The sequence below is a fragment of the Octodon degus genome, unplaced genomic scaffold (genome assembly GCF_000260255.1).
Source record: "Octodon degus isolate 3935 unplaced genomic scaffold, OctDeg1.0 scaffold00026, whole genome shotgun sequence".
Lineage (NCBI taxonomy): Eukaryota > Metazoa > Chordata > Mammalia > Rodentia > Octodontidae > Octodon > Octodon degus.
In genome coordinates, this window is record NW_004524602.1 from 4,956,532 (window position 1) to 4,973,592 (window position 17,061).

The 17,061-nt window shown below is 51.0% G+C and overlaps 1 protein-coding gene across 25 annotated transcripts in view; it reads left to right on the forward strand.

Annotated features, from left to right (window-relative positions):
• Celf6 (CUGBP Elav-like family member 6) overlaps nucleotides 1-13,449 on the forward strand; it is a 24,763-nt gene extending 11,314 nt beyond the window's left edge. The window contains exons 1-12 of one of the 25 annotated variants that reach the window (XM_023712484.1): nucleotides 3,376-3,429; nucleotides 4,999-5,002; nucleotides 10,916-11,077; nucleotides 11,179-11,258; nucleotides 11,371-11,514; nucleotides 11,612-11,744; nucleotides 11,828-11,974; nucleotides 12,135-12,197; nucleotides 12,364-12,366; nucleotides 12,437-12,517; nucleotides 12,601-12,683; nucleotides 13,321-13,449. In XM_023712484.1, coding sequence (XP_023568252.1) covers nucleotides 3,376-3,429; nucleotides 4,999-5,002; nucleotides 10,916-11,077; nucleotides 11,179-11,258; nucleotides 11,371-11,514; nucleotides 11,612-11,744; nucleotides 11,828-11,974; nucleotides 12,135-12,197; nucleotides 12,364-12,366; nucleotides 12,437-12,517; nucleotides 12,601-12,683; nucleotides 13,321-13,449 — 1,083 coding nt within the window. Of the gene's footprint in view, nucleotides 1-3,375; nucleotides 3,430-4,998; nucleotides 5,003-10,915; nucleotides 11,078-11,178; nucleotides 11,259-11,370; nucleotides 11,515-11,611; nucleotides 11,748-11,827; nucleotides 12,039-12,108; nucleotides 12,199-12,363; nucleotides 12,367-12,431; nucleotides 12,518-12,564; nucleotides 12,745-13,320 lie in introns of those variants that run through there. The other 24 variants (XM_023712479.1, XM_023712493.1, XM_023712482.1 and 21 more) reach the window with 24 other exon arrangements.
• The last annotated feature ends 3,612 nt before the right edge of the window (nucleotides 13,450-17,061 follow it).

Here is a 17,061-nt window from a genome sequence, read left to right on the forward strand (position 1 = left end):
AGAGAGAGAGAGAGAGAGAGAGAGAGAGAGAGAGAGAAATGAACGAGTTAAGTTATCTGGTCTGTCGTCTTTACCCCAACCCGGAGAGGTTGGGTTGTGAGTCTTCCTTTTCTGCCTGTGAATGATGAGGCTCAGAGAGCAGAGAAGGTCCCAGGATTGTAGCCAGGATTTGCTTATTCATTTAGGCTTTTTGAGACAGGGTTTTGCTATGCAGTTCAGGCTGGCCTTAACTCAGCATGTAGCCCAGGCTGGCCTCGAGCTTGTGGTGATCCTCCTGCTTCAGCCTCCTGAATGCTGGGATGAGAGGTGTGTGCTAGCACAGCCAGTGCTGTAGCCAGGACTGAAGTCCACATCAGATTCAGAAGCAATTGATTCTACCCTGGCAACCTCCTGTCCATGCCCAGCCACCTGAGCACTCAGCTGCCAGCCTTCAGTCTCCCAGTGGCTCCGCGTGACCTGTGACACCCGGTCTCACAAAGCCCAGGGAGCACACTGCACTCTCATGAAGCTCTTCCAACATCACCCTCTCCAGCTGCAGTTAGCCTCAGCCCCAGCTCTCTGCCTCAGCTGCCCTGGTCCCTCTGCATGTCATTATTTGTTTGCATGTTTTAAGAATGAAGTTGAGCTGAGTGTGGTAGCACACACCTGGAATCCCAGCATTCTGGAGGCTGAGGCAGAAGGATTTCCATGAGTTCAAGGCCAGCCTGAAACACATAGTGAGTTCTAGGCCAGCCTAAACTACCTAGCAAGACCCTGTCTCAAAAAAAAAATAAATAAATAAAAAATAAAAACGGAGTGGAGTTGAGCAGCACAGTGCAAAACTCATGGACATCAGCCTCAGATAGACTTAGGGGACCTGTCGCTCTGTCCTTGTCTCTCCTTCACCAGCTCCACCACTTTTGCTCACCATGTGACCTTAGGCATGCGATACACTCTCCCTCAGCCTCAGCTGTCTCTTCTGTAATATGAGGACAATGGCCTTATCTGGCTGAACACTGAAAGGACTTGGGGACAGTGCGCATAAAGTCCCCCAGCCTGGCACATGGTGTGACTGCAGGAAATGGTGGCATGATCTTCCCTTCTTCAGCCTATGAGGACAGAGACCACATCTAGGCTGGCGTTGTCTCCCCTGCAGGGCCACCGTCAATGGCCCCCATTTATGCGGTGGGCGGGAGGTTCACGTTCCAGCCTCTGGCACTGAACCCTACCAGATCCACCACCTGATGCCCACTGCCCCTGGAAAGGTGGGAGGCAGGATGGGGCGTTGCCCAGAGCATCAGTGAGCACCATCTCCCCGGAAACCTGGCTGGGAGGCAGCTGCCATGGAAACCGCTGCTGTCACATGCGCTGGTCTCTCCAGGCCCCAGAGAGAGCATCTCAGGATCTATTTAAGAATTAATAAAATAATGATGGTCTTGCTCACCCTCACTGCCTGCACCCCAGGCTTCTACCCTCTCTCTTCTTCCCTGTCAAGACTTTCCCTGCCCTTGCCACATCCCCTTCCTGATCCTACTTCTCCTTGCTCCTGTCCCCACCAATCATTCCTTCAACTTTCCCCATCCATGTCTGTCTCTCACTTTCTCTCATTTCTGCCTTCCTGTGCTTCCTTGTCATTCCTGTGTCTCTGCTTCCTGTGGCTCTGTCTCTTGGTCTCCCCATCACTATCACAGGTGGCCGTACCTAGGGATGGTCCAGTCTTCTTGGTCCCTGGTCCAAGCCAGTCCAGACCTGTCCTGCTCACCCTGCTTGCTTGGCTTGATCTGTCACCTCCTTTAGACTGCACCCTGAGTCCTGCTGGTGTCTCGGCCCCCACTCACCACCTGGCACACTAGCACACCACTAGTGGGTATGTGTGTCAGAGCCCTGGGAGGGAAGGGGTCTGCGCTGCTTCAAGCTTTGCCTGCTTTTCTTTCCTTGTTTTTATTTTTTAAAAATTGCTCCCACCCCTCCCACCCCCCAAATTTGATCCAAAGGAAATTGCTCAACTGTGACTGCCAGGGCGTTACCATAGTTACCGGGTAGCACTTGTGGCTATGGTAACAGGAAGCTGCCTGTTGTCTCGGCAACGAGCACATTGGTAGGGGATGGCGTGGCCCCTGATTGGTGCAGAAGCAGTGCATTTCCTGAGGGGAGGGGGTCAGATCATCACCTTCTCAGGCCAGATGGGCACCAGTAACCCTTCCTCCGTGAACGGGAAGGCCGCTGTTCCTGCCTCCCGGCACTCAGCTAGCTGCCCCCTCCCCAACAATAATCCTCACATCTTGGCACTTTACCAAGACCTTTTGCATCCCCATTACCTCATGTGATCCCCACAACACCCATGAGAGGAAGGTGAGATGGGGTTCAATCATGAATTCCCTTAGGGTGGTTGGGGGATGGGGCTGTGGGGGGTGTCTCTTAACATCATCTCTTCAAAACATATAATCCCCCCAACTGAAGAGTCTCATGTGGTTCCCAGGGGATTCTTAACCATCTCTGGTCAGTGAATCCTTGAATTAAAAGGTGTTACTGGTTGGAGGGTTGGGAAACCATGCCAGGAGAAGCCTATGCTGGGCTTCAGGGTTTACAGTGTGGGGACCCAAGGGGCCCAGGTTTGGGAGGAAGGTGAGATTGGGTTCGGGTGATATGAGTGGAAGGTTCCAGGGGCCTTTCTAGCCAGGCTGTCCAGCAAGCAGCTGAGAACAGGACATGAGGCTTAGGAAAAAATGTGGGCCGGGATGTGGAGAGCTCTGAGTCATGCCTGTGTGGACACAGCGGCAGTGGGTGTGTGAGCCCATCTCCAAAGAATGAGAAAAGTGGGCAAGCAAGGGCTGGGGGTGGTGCCCTAAACAAATCCGGCACCCTGTGAGGGAACCGGGGAGGGGACAGAGACTGGGATGACGCGGGCTTGGGCATGGTTTCTCCATTTGAGGAACTGTATTGAGAGTGGTTTACTTCAGCTCAGACAACCATGAAATGGTAGAGTTGGCAATAGAGGGCACCAAATCTGATTCATCTAAATAGTACCTGGCCTGAGTCCCCAGTTGTAGACTTAAAACACAAATGCACAGTATCAGTTGCACCCTCCCACCTACCTCCTTTCCCTCAAAGCTTTAAAGTGAGTTCAAAAGCCAGAGAGAGACCTCTTTAGCCATCTCATTCCACCCTGGGCTTTTCCAGAGCCACCTGCCACCTGTCCCTGCAGGTTTTGGTCTTTCTAAATGCCTGACTTTAAGGAAGGGGTCTCAGAGAACATCCATGATCCCAGTGGGAATGGTGGAGGACAGAGTCCAAAAGGGTCAGAGCTCAGCTTCTGAGGAGTCCAGGGGCGGAGACGACTGGGCCACAGGACCAAGCAATCCTGCTGAATACGTGTGTTGCTCCAATGTCTTTCAGATGAATCGTCCGATCCAAGTGAAGCCAGCTGCCAGTGAGGGCCGAGGAGGTAACGTTCTTGTTGACCAACTTCAAGCATTGTCCACATGTAGGGGATGGTGGGCTTATTTCTGGAGCCAGTCCTACCCGTGGCTTCTTTACAGACCTTCCGTGGCTGGGGGAGAGAAAGAGGCCTCAGAATTCCTCAGCTTCAGAAACAGCTCAGCCAGTCACAATATGGTGAGGTCTACAGAACTCAGACCCAGAGACAGGAGTGGCAGAAGCAGATGGGGACAGTGGGAGGGGGCACTCACCACCTTACCCCTGAAGAGCACCCGTTCCCATTCTGCTAGGTAGAACTGAACAGGTTTGCTTGAAGAGTTAGGCTGGAGTTATTCTCCTTGCCAGCTTCTTCTGATTGCAGAGAAGCATTCCACTTTGGATTGAGGCCACTCATTCCTTTGCTGTCCCTGCCTGGTTCATCATGGTGACAGATGAGAATGGGACAGTAGGCTTCGCAAGACGCAGGGAGGACCTGGACTCTATGATGAAAAGCCTAGAAAGTCTGAGAAGTTTTCTTAGCTGCACTCTTTTCTGGTAGAAAGATTACTGCTCTTTAAAAACAGGAGTGGTAAGAAGCTTTCTAACAGTGTGCTGGACTCTGGCTAGCTTCCATTCTCAAAAGGCAGTGTGGGTATCTTGAGTAGTTCTCGATATCTTTCTTGCCCTTGATACTGTATTATTTGAGGACACCTGTCTGTGGCCTTCTTTGATGTCTGCTGCCTCTTCCTTGAATAAGACTCAGACTTCTTCCTATCCACACCTGCATCCTGCCATGGCATCATTGTGCTTTTCAGTTCTCCCGAAAAAACTTCAGGGCTCACGGTGCCATTGTGGCATTCATTTCTCCTGCATATTCTTCTGGGCTTTTGTGGGACTGTTGTGGAGTTCTGTACTCCAGTACATACTTATAGGGCTTTCTGGCACCGTTACGGTTTTTGGTTCTCCAGTAAGAACTCTACTTCCTGAATCCTTTCAGATTCTCTACCTTTGAGCTCGATTTCTGACTTCTGGTTAAGATGTCATCACTCCCACTTAGTCCCGGAGATATATTTCCAAGTTTCCTCCCCTTTCCTCATACATGTCCTCCTTCCAGGCATTCTTCAAGATGCTCCAGGATGCATATAAAACCTCTTGGTCACATGTCCCCAGAATTTCCACTCCTTGGGAAGCTCTGCTAGGCACCAAGGCCTTTGTTGGCTATATTGTAAGCCCTGCTCAAAAATATGAGGAGGTCCCATAGATAAGTCACCTAAGAGAAAGCTGAGAAGCAGACATACTGAGCTGTTTTCATCCAGCCAGCCTTCTTCTGAGGCTAGGAAATGACATGGCCAATTCAGGGTCACAGTTCACTGTGACCAGTACTTCTTAAGGGCAAGTGGGGGGATATAAGCAAGAGCTACCCAACCCCCTCTGCATGCTGGGAGCTCAGGATGAGCTCTCAGAGGTGGTGATATTTAAGAAAAGACCTTGAGGGTAACAGGGAGTAGTCAGAGAAAGGAAGAGAAAGACAGCATGCATTTCAGGCAGAGGAAAGAGCTTCTCCAAAGGCCTCAGAGCTGAGCCCAGCACCGGGAGCCTGAGTCCTGTTCAGGAACTGGCCCCAGGATGTGGCCTCCACATCTCACATGGGCTCTCAGGAAAGTGGGCAGGGGCTCTCCTAGTGCTGCTTCTGCCTGGCCTTGGGACATCAGGCTGGGTGTTAGCATTGTTCCATTCTTCTTGTACAAGTTTCCCAGGTGCCACCTCCATGACACATTCTGCCTTTGCGGCATCCCAGTTCACGCTCAGAGCAGCTCAAGAAGGGACGCAAAGCAGACCTAGCTGAAAAGAGGGCCACCTGGCTGCTGAACTTCCAACCTTAGAAGTGATGGGTCGCACAAATATTTCTTACCAAGTGCACGCCAGATGCATCCATGAATAACCCTTTTAGACCTGTGCGGCTGGATGGATCGTTTATATCCCCCCGATCCTACTTGGGACATGCAAGGTGCGTAGATCAGCTCTTGTAGGACACTCGAGCCTTTATCATTTGTATTTTTATGATTAGCTGACCTGTTACATAACCTTGTTACTAATCAAGTGTGTTCCTTACTTAATCCTAGCCATCATATAGCTCTTCTAGAATGAGTTCAGGGGCCAGGGAGATGGCTCAGTGGAATAAGTGCTTCTCTGGCAAGCGCAGGGGCCTGAGTTCAATCCCCCGTTCTGCCAAAAAAAATAAAAAAATAAAATGAGTTCAGCTGTGCTCAATTTTAATACAGTGTAATGGTCGAGGACATCACCTTTTAAAAGTGCAGTTGAATTTTTGCTTTTGGAATGTAACAAATGAGCCAATCGTGGTGGTGCATGTCTGTAATCAAGAGTCTGAGACAGGAAAATCACCACGAGTTTGATGCCAACCTGGACTACATAGTGAAAGCTTGTTTCACTGCACCCCAAATTCCACCATTTACTTATGGAAAGGATGATTGTATGATTTCTCTTTCTACAAAACAGGGATCAGGGGCTGGGGAGATGGCTCAGTGGAATAAGAGCTTGCCTGGCAAGCTCAAGGGCCTGAGTTCAATCCCCAGTTCTGCAAACAAACAAAACAAAACAAAACAAAACAAAACAAAACACCCAAAAAAAACAGGGATCACTGGCCAAGTATGGTGGGGCACACCTGTGATCCTAGCACTTGGAGGCTGAGGCAGGAATACTGCTTGGGCTACTTAGTGAGTTCAAGGGAGGTGATACCCTGTCCAAAACAAAAACAAAACAAAACAAAACAAAACAAACCAAGGGATAACCAACTTAAATATTATGGGAGCCCAGATGGTTAACCTTAAATGAAACCACCATGTCTTTATAAAATATTGTATTTTAATTATATTAAATCCTGGCAGCTAATTCAACTCTTTTTTTAAAAGACCAACACTGTGAGAACTTAACTAAACTCATCAAATTTGCTTCTTTGGCCCAAAGTCTGCTGTTTCCCCCATCTGTCATAAAGAAGTGCTCCATCTTGCACACATAAGCTTTTAAAAAAATAGTTACTTTATGTTCTGTCTCTTGAATTTTGATGCCAATGAAGAAGAGCAGTAGTAGTCTTAATTTTAATCAATAAGCAGGAGGTTTGTGGTAGAAATAACCAATATGCATAGTATATGTTCTATATATTCTATTCCTTCTTTTTTCCTTTCTTTTTTTTAAACTGGAGATCGAATTCAGGACCTTGTGCTTGCTAGGCAGGCACTTAAGCCTCTGAGCTAGCTCCCTGGTGTGTGTGTGTGTGTGTGTGTGTCTGTCTGTCTCTCTCTCTCTCTCTCTCTCTCTCTCTCTCTCTCTCTCTCTCTCTCGGAGGAAAGGTTTATTTAGCTCACAAGGCAGGGTAGCACATGGCAGAGGGACAACAGTTCAGGCTGGGCTTGAATTCACTATGTTAAGCCCAGGTTGGCCGTAACCTCTGAGCAATACCCTACCTTAGCCCCTGAGTTCTGGGATTACAGACGTGTGTCACTACACCCAGCATAAGCCGATGTCCTACAGCCTGGGGTAGTTACATATCCTCAAACAACACTTCTGGCACTCATTTATACATTAAAGATTCATAGCATCAAAAACCTTTCCCTTTAGCATCTGGGTACATTTGAAGATGAATGTCATTATTATTTCTTTTTCTATAAAGCTTTATTCCAGAGGGGCTCAGTCCTTCTTGGCAGCTGCCTTCCTCATGACGGCCAGCATGTTGCTCAGCTCCTCATGCTTCCTCTTGGTGCAGATGTGCGTCCCCACACTTTTCTTGATGAACTTGAGGGTGAGTTTGTCCTTGGAGACCTTGAGCAGCTCCATGGCACACCACTTGTAGGGGGCGAAGCCGCACACCTCCCGGATCATGTCCCGCATGAACTTAGTGTGTTTAGTGAGGCATCCACAATGGTGACTGTGCCTCAGTTTGCTCACATTTTTAGTCACCTTGTGGCCCTTGTTGAGGCCTATGGCCATGGGATAGCAGAGGGCTATGGCTACTGTTCTTCGATGGTTGCTGTGGTGGAAGGACCAGGCTGAAGATGAACTTAAAATATTTGCCTAATCTGGAGATGGTGGTGTGCTCTATGGTCCCAGCTATTTGGGAGGCTGAGGCAGGAGGATCACTTGAACCCAGGAATGTGAAGCCAGCCCGACCAGCAGAGTGACACCTCCTCTCAAGGGGGGGGGGAGGACAAAAACCCAAGGCTCATGTGTTTCAAAATGTTGAACTTGGGGTGGCTGAGTTCAGAGGTGAGGGCCCCCAAATCCCTCAGACAGTGTTAACCAAATGAATCTGTTTCGTTTGCTGTTTGGCATAGAGACTGCAATTGATTTTTCTCAACTAACATCTCTACTTTGGAAACACTAATGAAAGTTAAATACTAAATACAGTTCTACAGGAAAAGTATTTTTTATTCACAGGGCAAAAAAAAATCTCAAAAATCATTAAACTCTTGTATATTTTTTTCTTTTCTTTCAAATCTCATAACATACAATCAATAAATCCATAGATCAAAATGGTGGTTAGCTTTCCTGATATACTTCCCAGCATGGCTGTATTTTTTTATATAGTATTTATTTATTTGTTTGTTTGTTTATTTATTTGAGACAGGGTTTTGTTGTTTGGTTCAGGCTGGTCTCAGACGCACAGCAGTACTCCTGCCACACCCTCTTGAGTACTGGAACTACAGGTGTCCACCACTACTCTCAACTTAGTTTTTTTAAATTATTTTTTTACTAAAAGTACTTAAGCTGGGGAGATAGCTTGGTGGCATAAGCACCTGCCTGGCAAGCACAAGGTCCCAAGTTCAATCTCTGGTACCACAAAACAAACAAACACAAAAAAAAAAAGAAGAGGAAGAGGAGGAGAAGGAGGAGGAGGAGAAGGAAGAGGAAGAAGAAGAAGAAGAAGAAGAAGAAGAAGAAGAAGAAGAAGAAGAAGAAGAAGAAGAAGAAGAAGAAGAAGAAGAAGAGAAGTCGAAAAGTAGTATTGGTCTCAGAACTTTTGCACTGAGGCATATCTCCAGCCTATTTATTTATTTATTTATTCACTTATTTCAATGTATTTGGTACAGGATCTCACTACGAAGCTCAGACTCATAGTAATCTTGCTGTTTTCAGCCTCCCCAGCTCTGGGATTACAGCTATCCGCCACCACACCCGGTCTCGGTGGCCAGCTCAGTGCACCCAGGGTCAGGGCCAGTGCTGCCTGTGGTGCTGGGGATGGGACTGCACCCCAGTCGCTGCTCTTGCCTCCGCAGCCACTTAGTCTGCTGAGCTATCTTGCCAGTCCTGGAAATTTGATTTAAATTCTTGGCTAGCGCATTTTCCCTTTTATTACCAGCCTATAACTGTTCAATTTCTGCCTGAATTTCTAAGGATTCAGGTAGACAGCAGTATGCATTCTTTTTTAATTTTGAGCAATAAATATGTATTACTATCTAATCATCTTTTCCAAATTTCCTCTAGGTTTCTACTTTATTTGGTGTTTAACAATTAATCTTAAAAAAAAAATCTTGAAGGTAAACTTGAAGTTTTTGTTGTTTATTTGGTTTTCATTTTGTTTGGGTTTGGCTTGGTTTCTGAGACAGGCTCTCACTATATAGTTCAGACCGGCCTTGAACTCACTGCGCAGCTGTCCAGCTGTGTCTCAGCTGTGCGCTGATGCCACCTCTCAGCTGCTTGCACTGAGTTTCCATGATGATACTGCCACCTTTCTAGGGACCAAGCACCTCCTTCCTCACCACCGCCACCACGCCATGGAGTGTTCTTACGCAGACACTTTCTGCTTATCTTTTATAGCATCTGTTTTTTTAAAATATATTTATTTGTGTGTGTGTGTGTGTGTGTGTGTGTGGGGCCAGCTCAGCCCACCAGGGGGCGGGGCTGGCTGGCATGTGGTGCTGGGGGATTGAACCGCCGTCCCTGTGCTTTGCTAAGTATAGCATCTTTTTTAACCAAACTGGTAGAGTTTGACCTAGAGGAAATTATTAACTTCACTTGGTCCATTCTTCTACTTCACTGTCAACCGGACTTCAGCCTGAGTTCTAGGATCTTGACAGTGATGCCCGAAGCCAGGTTCCCATGCACCCCATCGCTCCCCGTGAATACTGTCCCACATAGGGCAGGAATCCAGACTTACCTTGGCGCAGAGTAGAGCCAGACTTGAACATCAGGCCGAGTGCATCTCTCGCTCAGGCTCCTGTGAGTACCAGCTGTGCAGCTCATGCCTGGTGCCTGGCCCCTGCCCTCCAGGGTATGTGCAGGGGCCACGGGCTCACTCGCAGTTCTTCTCCAGCACCTCTGCCCTCTCCTGGAAAGCACAGACACACTGAGGCATCAGACATTTTTTTTTTTCACGTGGTCATCCAGGTCCATGGGCAGGATTTGTTTTCCATCCCATGAATCCTTGGGGAAGAATTGGGTGGAGGACAAAGGAAGTCAGAGAGAAGGAAGTTGGCAGGGGGAAGTAGCCGTGGAGCAGTGAGGACACGGCCATGGGCTCAGCAAGTGTGGTGTGGAAGATGCTAATGTTTTTTTTGTTGTTTTTTTTTTCTTTTCAAAGTTTTATTGATAAACATATAGCAATGAGACAGTTTCAAATCAAATCGAAAGGAAGATGCTAATGTTGAAGGTGCAGAAACCCAAACTTCTGTAGCCTTGGCAAGGTACTGGCTTGGATTGAGATTCTTCATCCCAGGGTTTAGTGTCTGGGTTGAGGCGATGGGAGAAGACAGCTGTTTTCTGTATGGTGCTTTACCAAGAATCCTTGATTTGAGCTTGGCTCCAGCCCTTGCCACCAGGCTAACTAGCAGAACTAGTGCACTAACCAGGGTAACTGGCAGAAGTTCTCTTCTCTGGGTGTGATGTGAATACAGAGGCCTCTGAGGAGCCCCCGCTTCAATACAACCCAAGTGGTCTTTTGGGAAACGCCATTTCCCAAACTCTAACAGCAAAGTCAAATGTATAAAATGCCGCAGACAGAGTTGAGGAAATAGTTCAGGGGAGGACAGCCTGCTTGGCAAGCATGAGACCTGGGTTCCATCCCTAGTACCAAAAAGGAAAAAGAAAAAAGAAAAAGAAAATAACGCATAAAGAGGCCCTACTCACTCTGAAATCTCACAACGGTCGCAGCCACTCCCCACAGGAGCAGCAATGAGTGTTTCTAGTTTCTGCGGGCCCAGGGTTTTCTTTCTTTCTTTCTTTCTTTCTTTCTTTCTTTCTTTCTTTCTTTCTTTCTTTTGCTGAATCGGGGATTGAACTCAGGCCCTTGCGCTTGCCAGGGAAGTGCTTATTCCACTGAGTCATCTCCCTGGCCCCAGGGTTTTCCTGATGGGAATCTGAGCTGATCCCCCTGGAAATCACCTTGTTCCTAAGGGACCCTTGGTGGCCCAGGGCCTTCTCAGTTCTTTCTCCCTGCCCCTCTTTCCAGAGCTAGAGTTCTGAGCTACCTTCCATGCTCCCCTGAGGAGCTTAGGAGGGCCAGAAGGCCTCAGGTCATTATCCCTGGCTTTGTCCCCAGAGGACCGGAAGCTGTTTGTGGGAATGCTGGGCAAGCAGCAGGGCGAGGAGGATGTCAGGCGCCTGTTCCAGCCCTTCGGCCACATCGAGGAGTGCACAGTCCTCCGGAGCCCGGATGGCACCAGTAAAGGTGACCCGAGCTGGCCCCTGGGGTTTCCTGGTGGCTCTTTCTCTCCATGTGTCCTTTTGGCCTCTGTGACCTGAGCTACCTGATCCCTGCCCCCTGCCCAGGCTGTGCCTTTGTGAAGTTCGGGAGCCAAGGAGAAGCCCAGGCGGCCATCCAGGGTCTGCACGGGAGCCGGACCATGGCGGTGAGGCTCGGGCGCGGTGAGGCGGGATGGACTGCTCTCCCTGTGGAGGTGCGTGGGGACCCAGGTCACAGCTGGATGGGTCAGGACTGTGGCTTCCCTACCTGCTGATCAGGGGGCCTCGTCCAGCTTGGTAGTGAAGCTAGCGGACACCGACCGGGAGCGTGCACTGCGGCGCATGCAGCAGATGGCCGGCCAGCTGGGTGCCCTGCACCCTGCACCGCTGCCCCTCGGGGCCTGCGGAGCCTACACCACCGCGGTAGGTGCCTGGTCCTGGGACAGATGGCTGGGCTGGTCATCTGGGTTGGGGGTGCCCCTGCAGAGACTCCCGTGAATACCCCTTTTTCTTCCCGAAGATCCTGCAGCACCAGGCAGCCCTGCTGGCAGCGGCCCAGGGTCCAGGCCTTGGCCCAGTGGCAGCTGTGGCAGCCCAGATGCAGCACGTCGCAGCCTTCAGCCTGGTGGCTGCCCCTCTGTTGCCAGCAGCAGGTAGGGGCCCCTGGGATTGGGCTGCAGCTGGGAGGACCAGGTGTTCTACAACCTAACCCAGCCTCCTGTTCCACCATCAACAGCCAACTCCCCACCTGGAGGTGGCCCAGGCACCCTCCCTGGTCTCCCCGGACCCATCGGGGTCAATGGATTCAGTCCCCTGACCGCCCAGACCAACGGGCAGCCGGGCTCCGACACGCTGTACAATAACGGGCTCTCTCCCTACCCAGGTGGGCCACTGAAGTGGAGTAGGGAGCAGGGGATGGAGGGCAGGGCCCTGCTTCTGGGGAAAGGATTCCACTCCTTCTCCTCCACTCTCTACTCTCCCCACATCTCTCACTGGGCCCTGCCCACCTGCCTTCACCATGGGCCTGGCTCCTCTCTCCCCAGCCCAGAGCCCTGGCGTGGCTGACCCCCTGCAGCAGGCCTACGCTGGGATGCACCACTACGCAGGTTTCACTGGGCACTGCGCGGGCCTGGGGGGTGACGGGCCCCAGAAAGGAACAAGGAGATCGTGGGGGGCCTAGGCTGTCTTCCCAGGACTTGACCTTCTCATCCTGCTCATGCCCAGCCCCCAACAACTTCTCTTGGGGTGAGGGTTAGGGTAGACTGGGTTGAGCTGGTGATGAGGGAGATGGGGCCCTACTTGGGTTGGCTATGGGGTCAGTGCCCACTCCTGACTCTGTCTCCAGCAGCCTATCCATCAGCCTATGCCCCAGTGAGCACAACTTTTCCCCAGCAATCTTCAACCCTGCCCCAGCAGCAAAGAGAAGGTGAGGAACTTGGGGCTGCGGAGTCAGGGCAGGTGGGGCTGGACCAGGGCCTCCCCTAAACCAGCCTGCTCCTGTCCCTGTAGGCCCCGAAGGCTGTAACCTCTTCATCTATCACCTGCCTCAGGAGTTTGGGGATGCAGAACTCATACAGACCTTCCTGCCTTTTGGAGCTGTCGTCTCTGCCAAAGTCTTTGTGGATCGCGCCACCAACCAGAGCAAGTGTTTCGGTGAGCGGAGCCCCAGCCCTGGGGCTCTCCCCATCCTAGCCAGGTGGAAGCTGCCCCCCAGACCCTACCCACAGCCATGATTTCTGGAGGCTGAATGTACAACACATAGTGGGGGCACATTTTAGCCCAGGGACATGCCTAGACTTAGAAGAAGCCTTATTTCATGTTCCTCTGGGAAGCTCGGGTATTCTAGGTGTTCAAGCAGAGCAGGTGAGGGCTTTTGAGTTTGGCCAAAGCAGGTGCTTCCTGGGCTGGGACCTGAGATCCCTGAAGCCCCAACTGAAGGTCTAAGGACCAGAGGGAATAGTGGAGAGAGACAGCCAACTGGGGCCAGGAACAGATGGGAGAAATCCCACCCAAATGCCATCCCCTCCCCACACAGTCACTTCTTGTCCTTCCAAGAATCACAACTTTGGGAATCTCAGGCAGTTTGCCCTTATGAGTGTGTGCCCATCTCTCTGCCCACACATGAACAATGGGCCAGGGAGTTGAGGGGCTGGGAGATGAGTGGACTAGAGAAAGGCAGGCCTGCCAGGCAGGGCTCTCTGCTAACCTCTGTGCCATACCCATCTCCCAGGGTTTGTTAGTTTTGACAATCCAACCAGTGCCCAGACTGCTATTCAGGCCATGAATGGCTTTCAAATTGGCATGAAGAGGCTCAAGGTCCAGCTAAAGAGGCCTAAGGATGCCAACCGGCCTTACTGACCTGCTCTCGCTGAGAGGTGAGTCCCCTCGGATGCTCTCCTCACTTGATGTGCCTTTGGGGAGATCAGAGGCACCCACCTCTGAGGAAGACCGGGACAAAGAGAAGAGCCAGGAGCTAGGAGGAAACCCTGGACAGGGCTGTGCTTCGTCCGGAGGCCTGAGATCCATCACATAGCACTCTGCTGGTCTCTGTAATCTGAGAAAAGCGAGTTTGGCAACATTTAGCTGGTCCTACTCCAGAGAGGAACAGGGAGAGAGCCTGCATGTATGGAGGGGCCAGAGGAATGAGGCGTGGGCCAACCTGGGAGGGGCTTTCAGGTCACGCATTCAACTTCATACTGCAGGTGGGGTCTGAGCAATAAGAGACGAGATGTAAGTCCTGTGATGACGGCAATGAACATGCAGATGAGGGCACAGAGCATGCTACCCATGAGGGACCTGCAGGGCCTGGTGGGCCAGGAGCAGAGGGCGGCCACCTTCTAGGTTTCTACAGGGCCATGGGTCTGCAGGAGGCCCCTTGCAGACCTCAGCAATGTGCTGTCTCTCCAGGGCGTTTTGGCTCCTCTGGACATGAGCTGCGGCCAGGGACTCAGGTCTGGCTTTGGTGCAGGGGGCGGTTCCCAGGAAGAGAGAATCAGCTGCTCGCTGGTGTGGCCCCAAGAGTGCAGGCTGCCTTGGCCTGGCCCTCAGGGGTGACTTTTGACTTTCACCCAAGGGCAGACACTGAAGAGCGAGAAGAACGCAAAGGAAAAGCACATAAATGTCGGAGTGGCCCTTCCTAAGGGAGCAGTTGCGGATGGACAGAGGCGGATCAGACCCAAGGCCCGCGCCTGGGGCTCAGGCCCCTGGACACCGTTTCTGATCAAGTGGGTTGTTCTGCAACTGGCCTGCAGCCGAGCAGCCAGGCACCAAGCACTGACTGTCTAGGGGAGGGCCGACGGCCTGGGGGTGCCAAGGGCTTCCCCGCCAGGGGAGCCCAGATTTACTTCTTTCAAAATCATATCATTCCTTAGAGTTTAGGGACCAAAGGACTATTGCTTTTTTAAGAATATATATCTATATCTATATCTATATATAAATTAAAGAAACAACAACAAAAAAAAAAAAACCACACAAGAGAAACAAAAAAGTATAGAGTCTAATAAAAGCTGCCTTTAACTATCCCTAGGAGACAGGGTGAAGGGACCCTTGCTAGCCGAGCCCAGGCAGAGGGGCCTGTGGAAAGATTGTTCTGTGTCTCATCCCTCCTGAACCAGCCCTGGCTCCTTTTCAACCCAGAAAGGACTTGAGGCCTAGGCTCATCTTCAGGGCACAAGCAGGGTACGGAAGCAAGCAGTGACCCCACAATCCACTGCCCCAACTCAGACAGCAGCCCCAAGAGGCACTGTGAGGAGTTCAGGCCTGCATGGCCATCGCCAGCCTGAGAAGTCCCCTAGTCAGCAGGAGGGGGACCTTCCTGTCCTCGATGGCCTTCCTGTGGAACCACTGCTGCCCCAACAAGGACGAGAGAGAGGGAGAGAGGGATTGGGCCACCTGAGACTTTTCTTTCTGGTCTGGACAGACAGAGGCCTTGCCCTTGGCTGAGCTGGGACACCTCCTGTGTCCCCTCCCCTTGAGCCAGCCCCCATTTCCTCTTGCTCCAGGCCATGTTCTGTCTCTTAGTCTAAGTCTGTCTACCTGTAAAGTAGTTTTGAGGTGTGCATAGAAAGCAGTGAGCACAGGTAGGGAGGTTCGAGACTGTATATACTGCCATTGAGGAGGGGATCATTTTCACTATGTAGAAGCTTCAGCAGTAGAGGTCCCTCTTTACCCAGGACCCGGGCAGGAAGTAGATGTTTTGCCAAAATCCTTCTTCATTCCCTTTCGAGGTACATGTTTCCTATGCAAGAGTGTCTCCTCTGTGCTTCCCCACGGTGGTTCTAGACGGTGAGCAATGCTTGGCTTAGAAGTGCTGTGTGCGCCGTCTGTCCGTCTCTGTCTGTCTGTTGTATACAGTGGGTGCCATATAAAACTGATCCGTGGTGGTGCTTCCTGCCTGCTTCTGTGAGATGGGCCACGCTGCAGCCCAGAACACCGTGACGCACCTCGCCCTGCCCAGCCCTCCTCAGGCCCGCAGGGCTTTGCACATGCTTTACCCCGGGGCCTGGGGGTGATCGTTTCCCTCTGCCCCACAGACATGGATCCACCTAGTCCCGGCTCCAGATGTGCTGGAGCAAAATATTGCTGGGGCTGGAGACCTCTGATCTGACGTTACTCAGCCAGCCAAGGTTGTGGGGCTGGGGTGGGAAGGATCTTCCTTCGTAACAGTTTCTAAGAAAACTTGTTCCCACCTGCTCCTCTGTCTTTGGCTCGTTTTTGGAAGGCCTGGGGATGAAGACTAGATAAGACAAGGAGACTACCAGATAAGGTGCGGTGTGTCTGCAGACGATTTCCAGCTGAGAGGGAAACCAGCGCACACCAACCCAGTTGGGAGACACAGACACAGAAGGGCAGAGCACCTGCTCACGCAGACAGACACCACACAGAAGGACAGAGTCTGCAGCGTAGGGGCCAGCACTGCGAGGTGGTGGGGCGCGGGCACAGGCACACGTGAGCATCGGCATTCCGGGGATAGAGAGACCATAGACCGTTGCAGTGGAGCGTTGCAAAGGCCTACGCTGGCGAGAAGAGCACCTAGCTACGGCATACTCATGAGACATCAAGACAGACATCTGAAGGAGGCTGAGGGGGCAAAGCCGGCAAGGATGTGCTAGGACATTTGGGCAAAGCCTTTGGACAACGGCATATTTTTGAAAATTTATCACTGTTGACAAGATTAATGATTACCATTTATTTCAGTGTCTGTCATGGTACGGAGAGAGGATGTAGGACAAGATGCTGTTCCCAATCCCATCTCTATCCTAAACCTTGTTACTGAGTCCCATCAAGACACTCAAAGGAAAATGGCATTTAAAGGGTTTTTTTGTTTGCTTTGTTTTAGACAGGGTTTTGCTATGTGGTCCTAGCTGGCCTTGAACCCACCGTGTAGCCCAGGCTGGCCTGGAACTTGTGGTGATCCTCCTGGTCAGCCTCCTGAGTCCTGGGGTTACCAGGGTGTGTACCACCCATGGCCTTAAAGTATTTTGCTACATACTTTGGGATAAGCTAGAGAGTCAGTGGATGACACCAAAGCTGCAGAGTCTGGGATGATCCACATCAGGGGTTGGCAAAATATAGTCTGGGGCTTATTTTATTTTTTGATACAGGGTCTCACTATGCAGTTCAGACTCATAGTGATCCTCCTGTCTCAGCCTCCCCAGCGCTTATCCCAAGCAGGGTATGGAAGTGCCACCATGCCCATTTTGGGCACCAGCATGGAGTGGGGTCGGCATAGCATGAGGTACTGGAGATCGAACTTGGGACCTTGCACTTGCCAGGCAGGCCTTTATGCTGCCACACTACATCCCCAGCCCTGTTTGGTTTTTTTTTTGGGGGGGGGCGGGGTATTTTTATATGACCTACTATCATGGTTTTTGGGTTTTGCAAGGGGAACAATAAAACAGGATACATTTTATAAGGTTATTTTATAATCACTCAAAGAATCACACACAAAGGGTGCAGGAAATCTGTCCA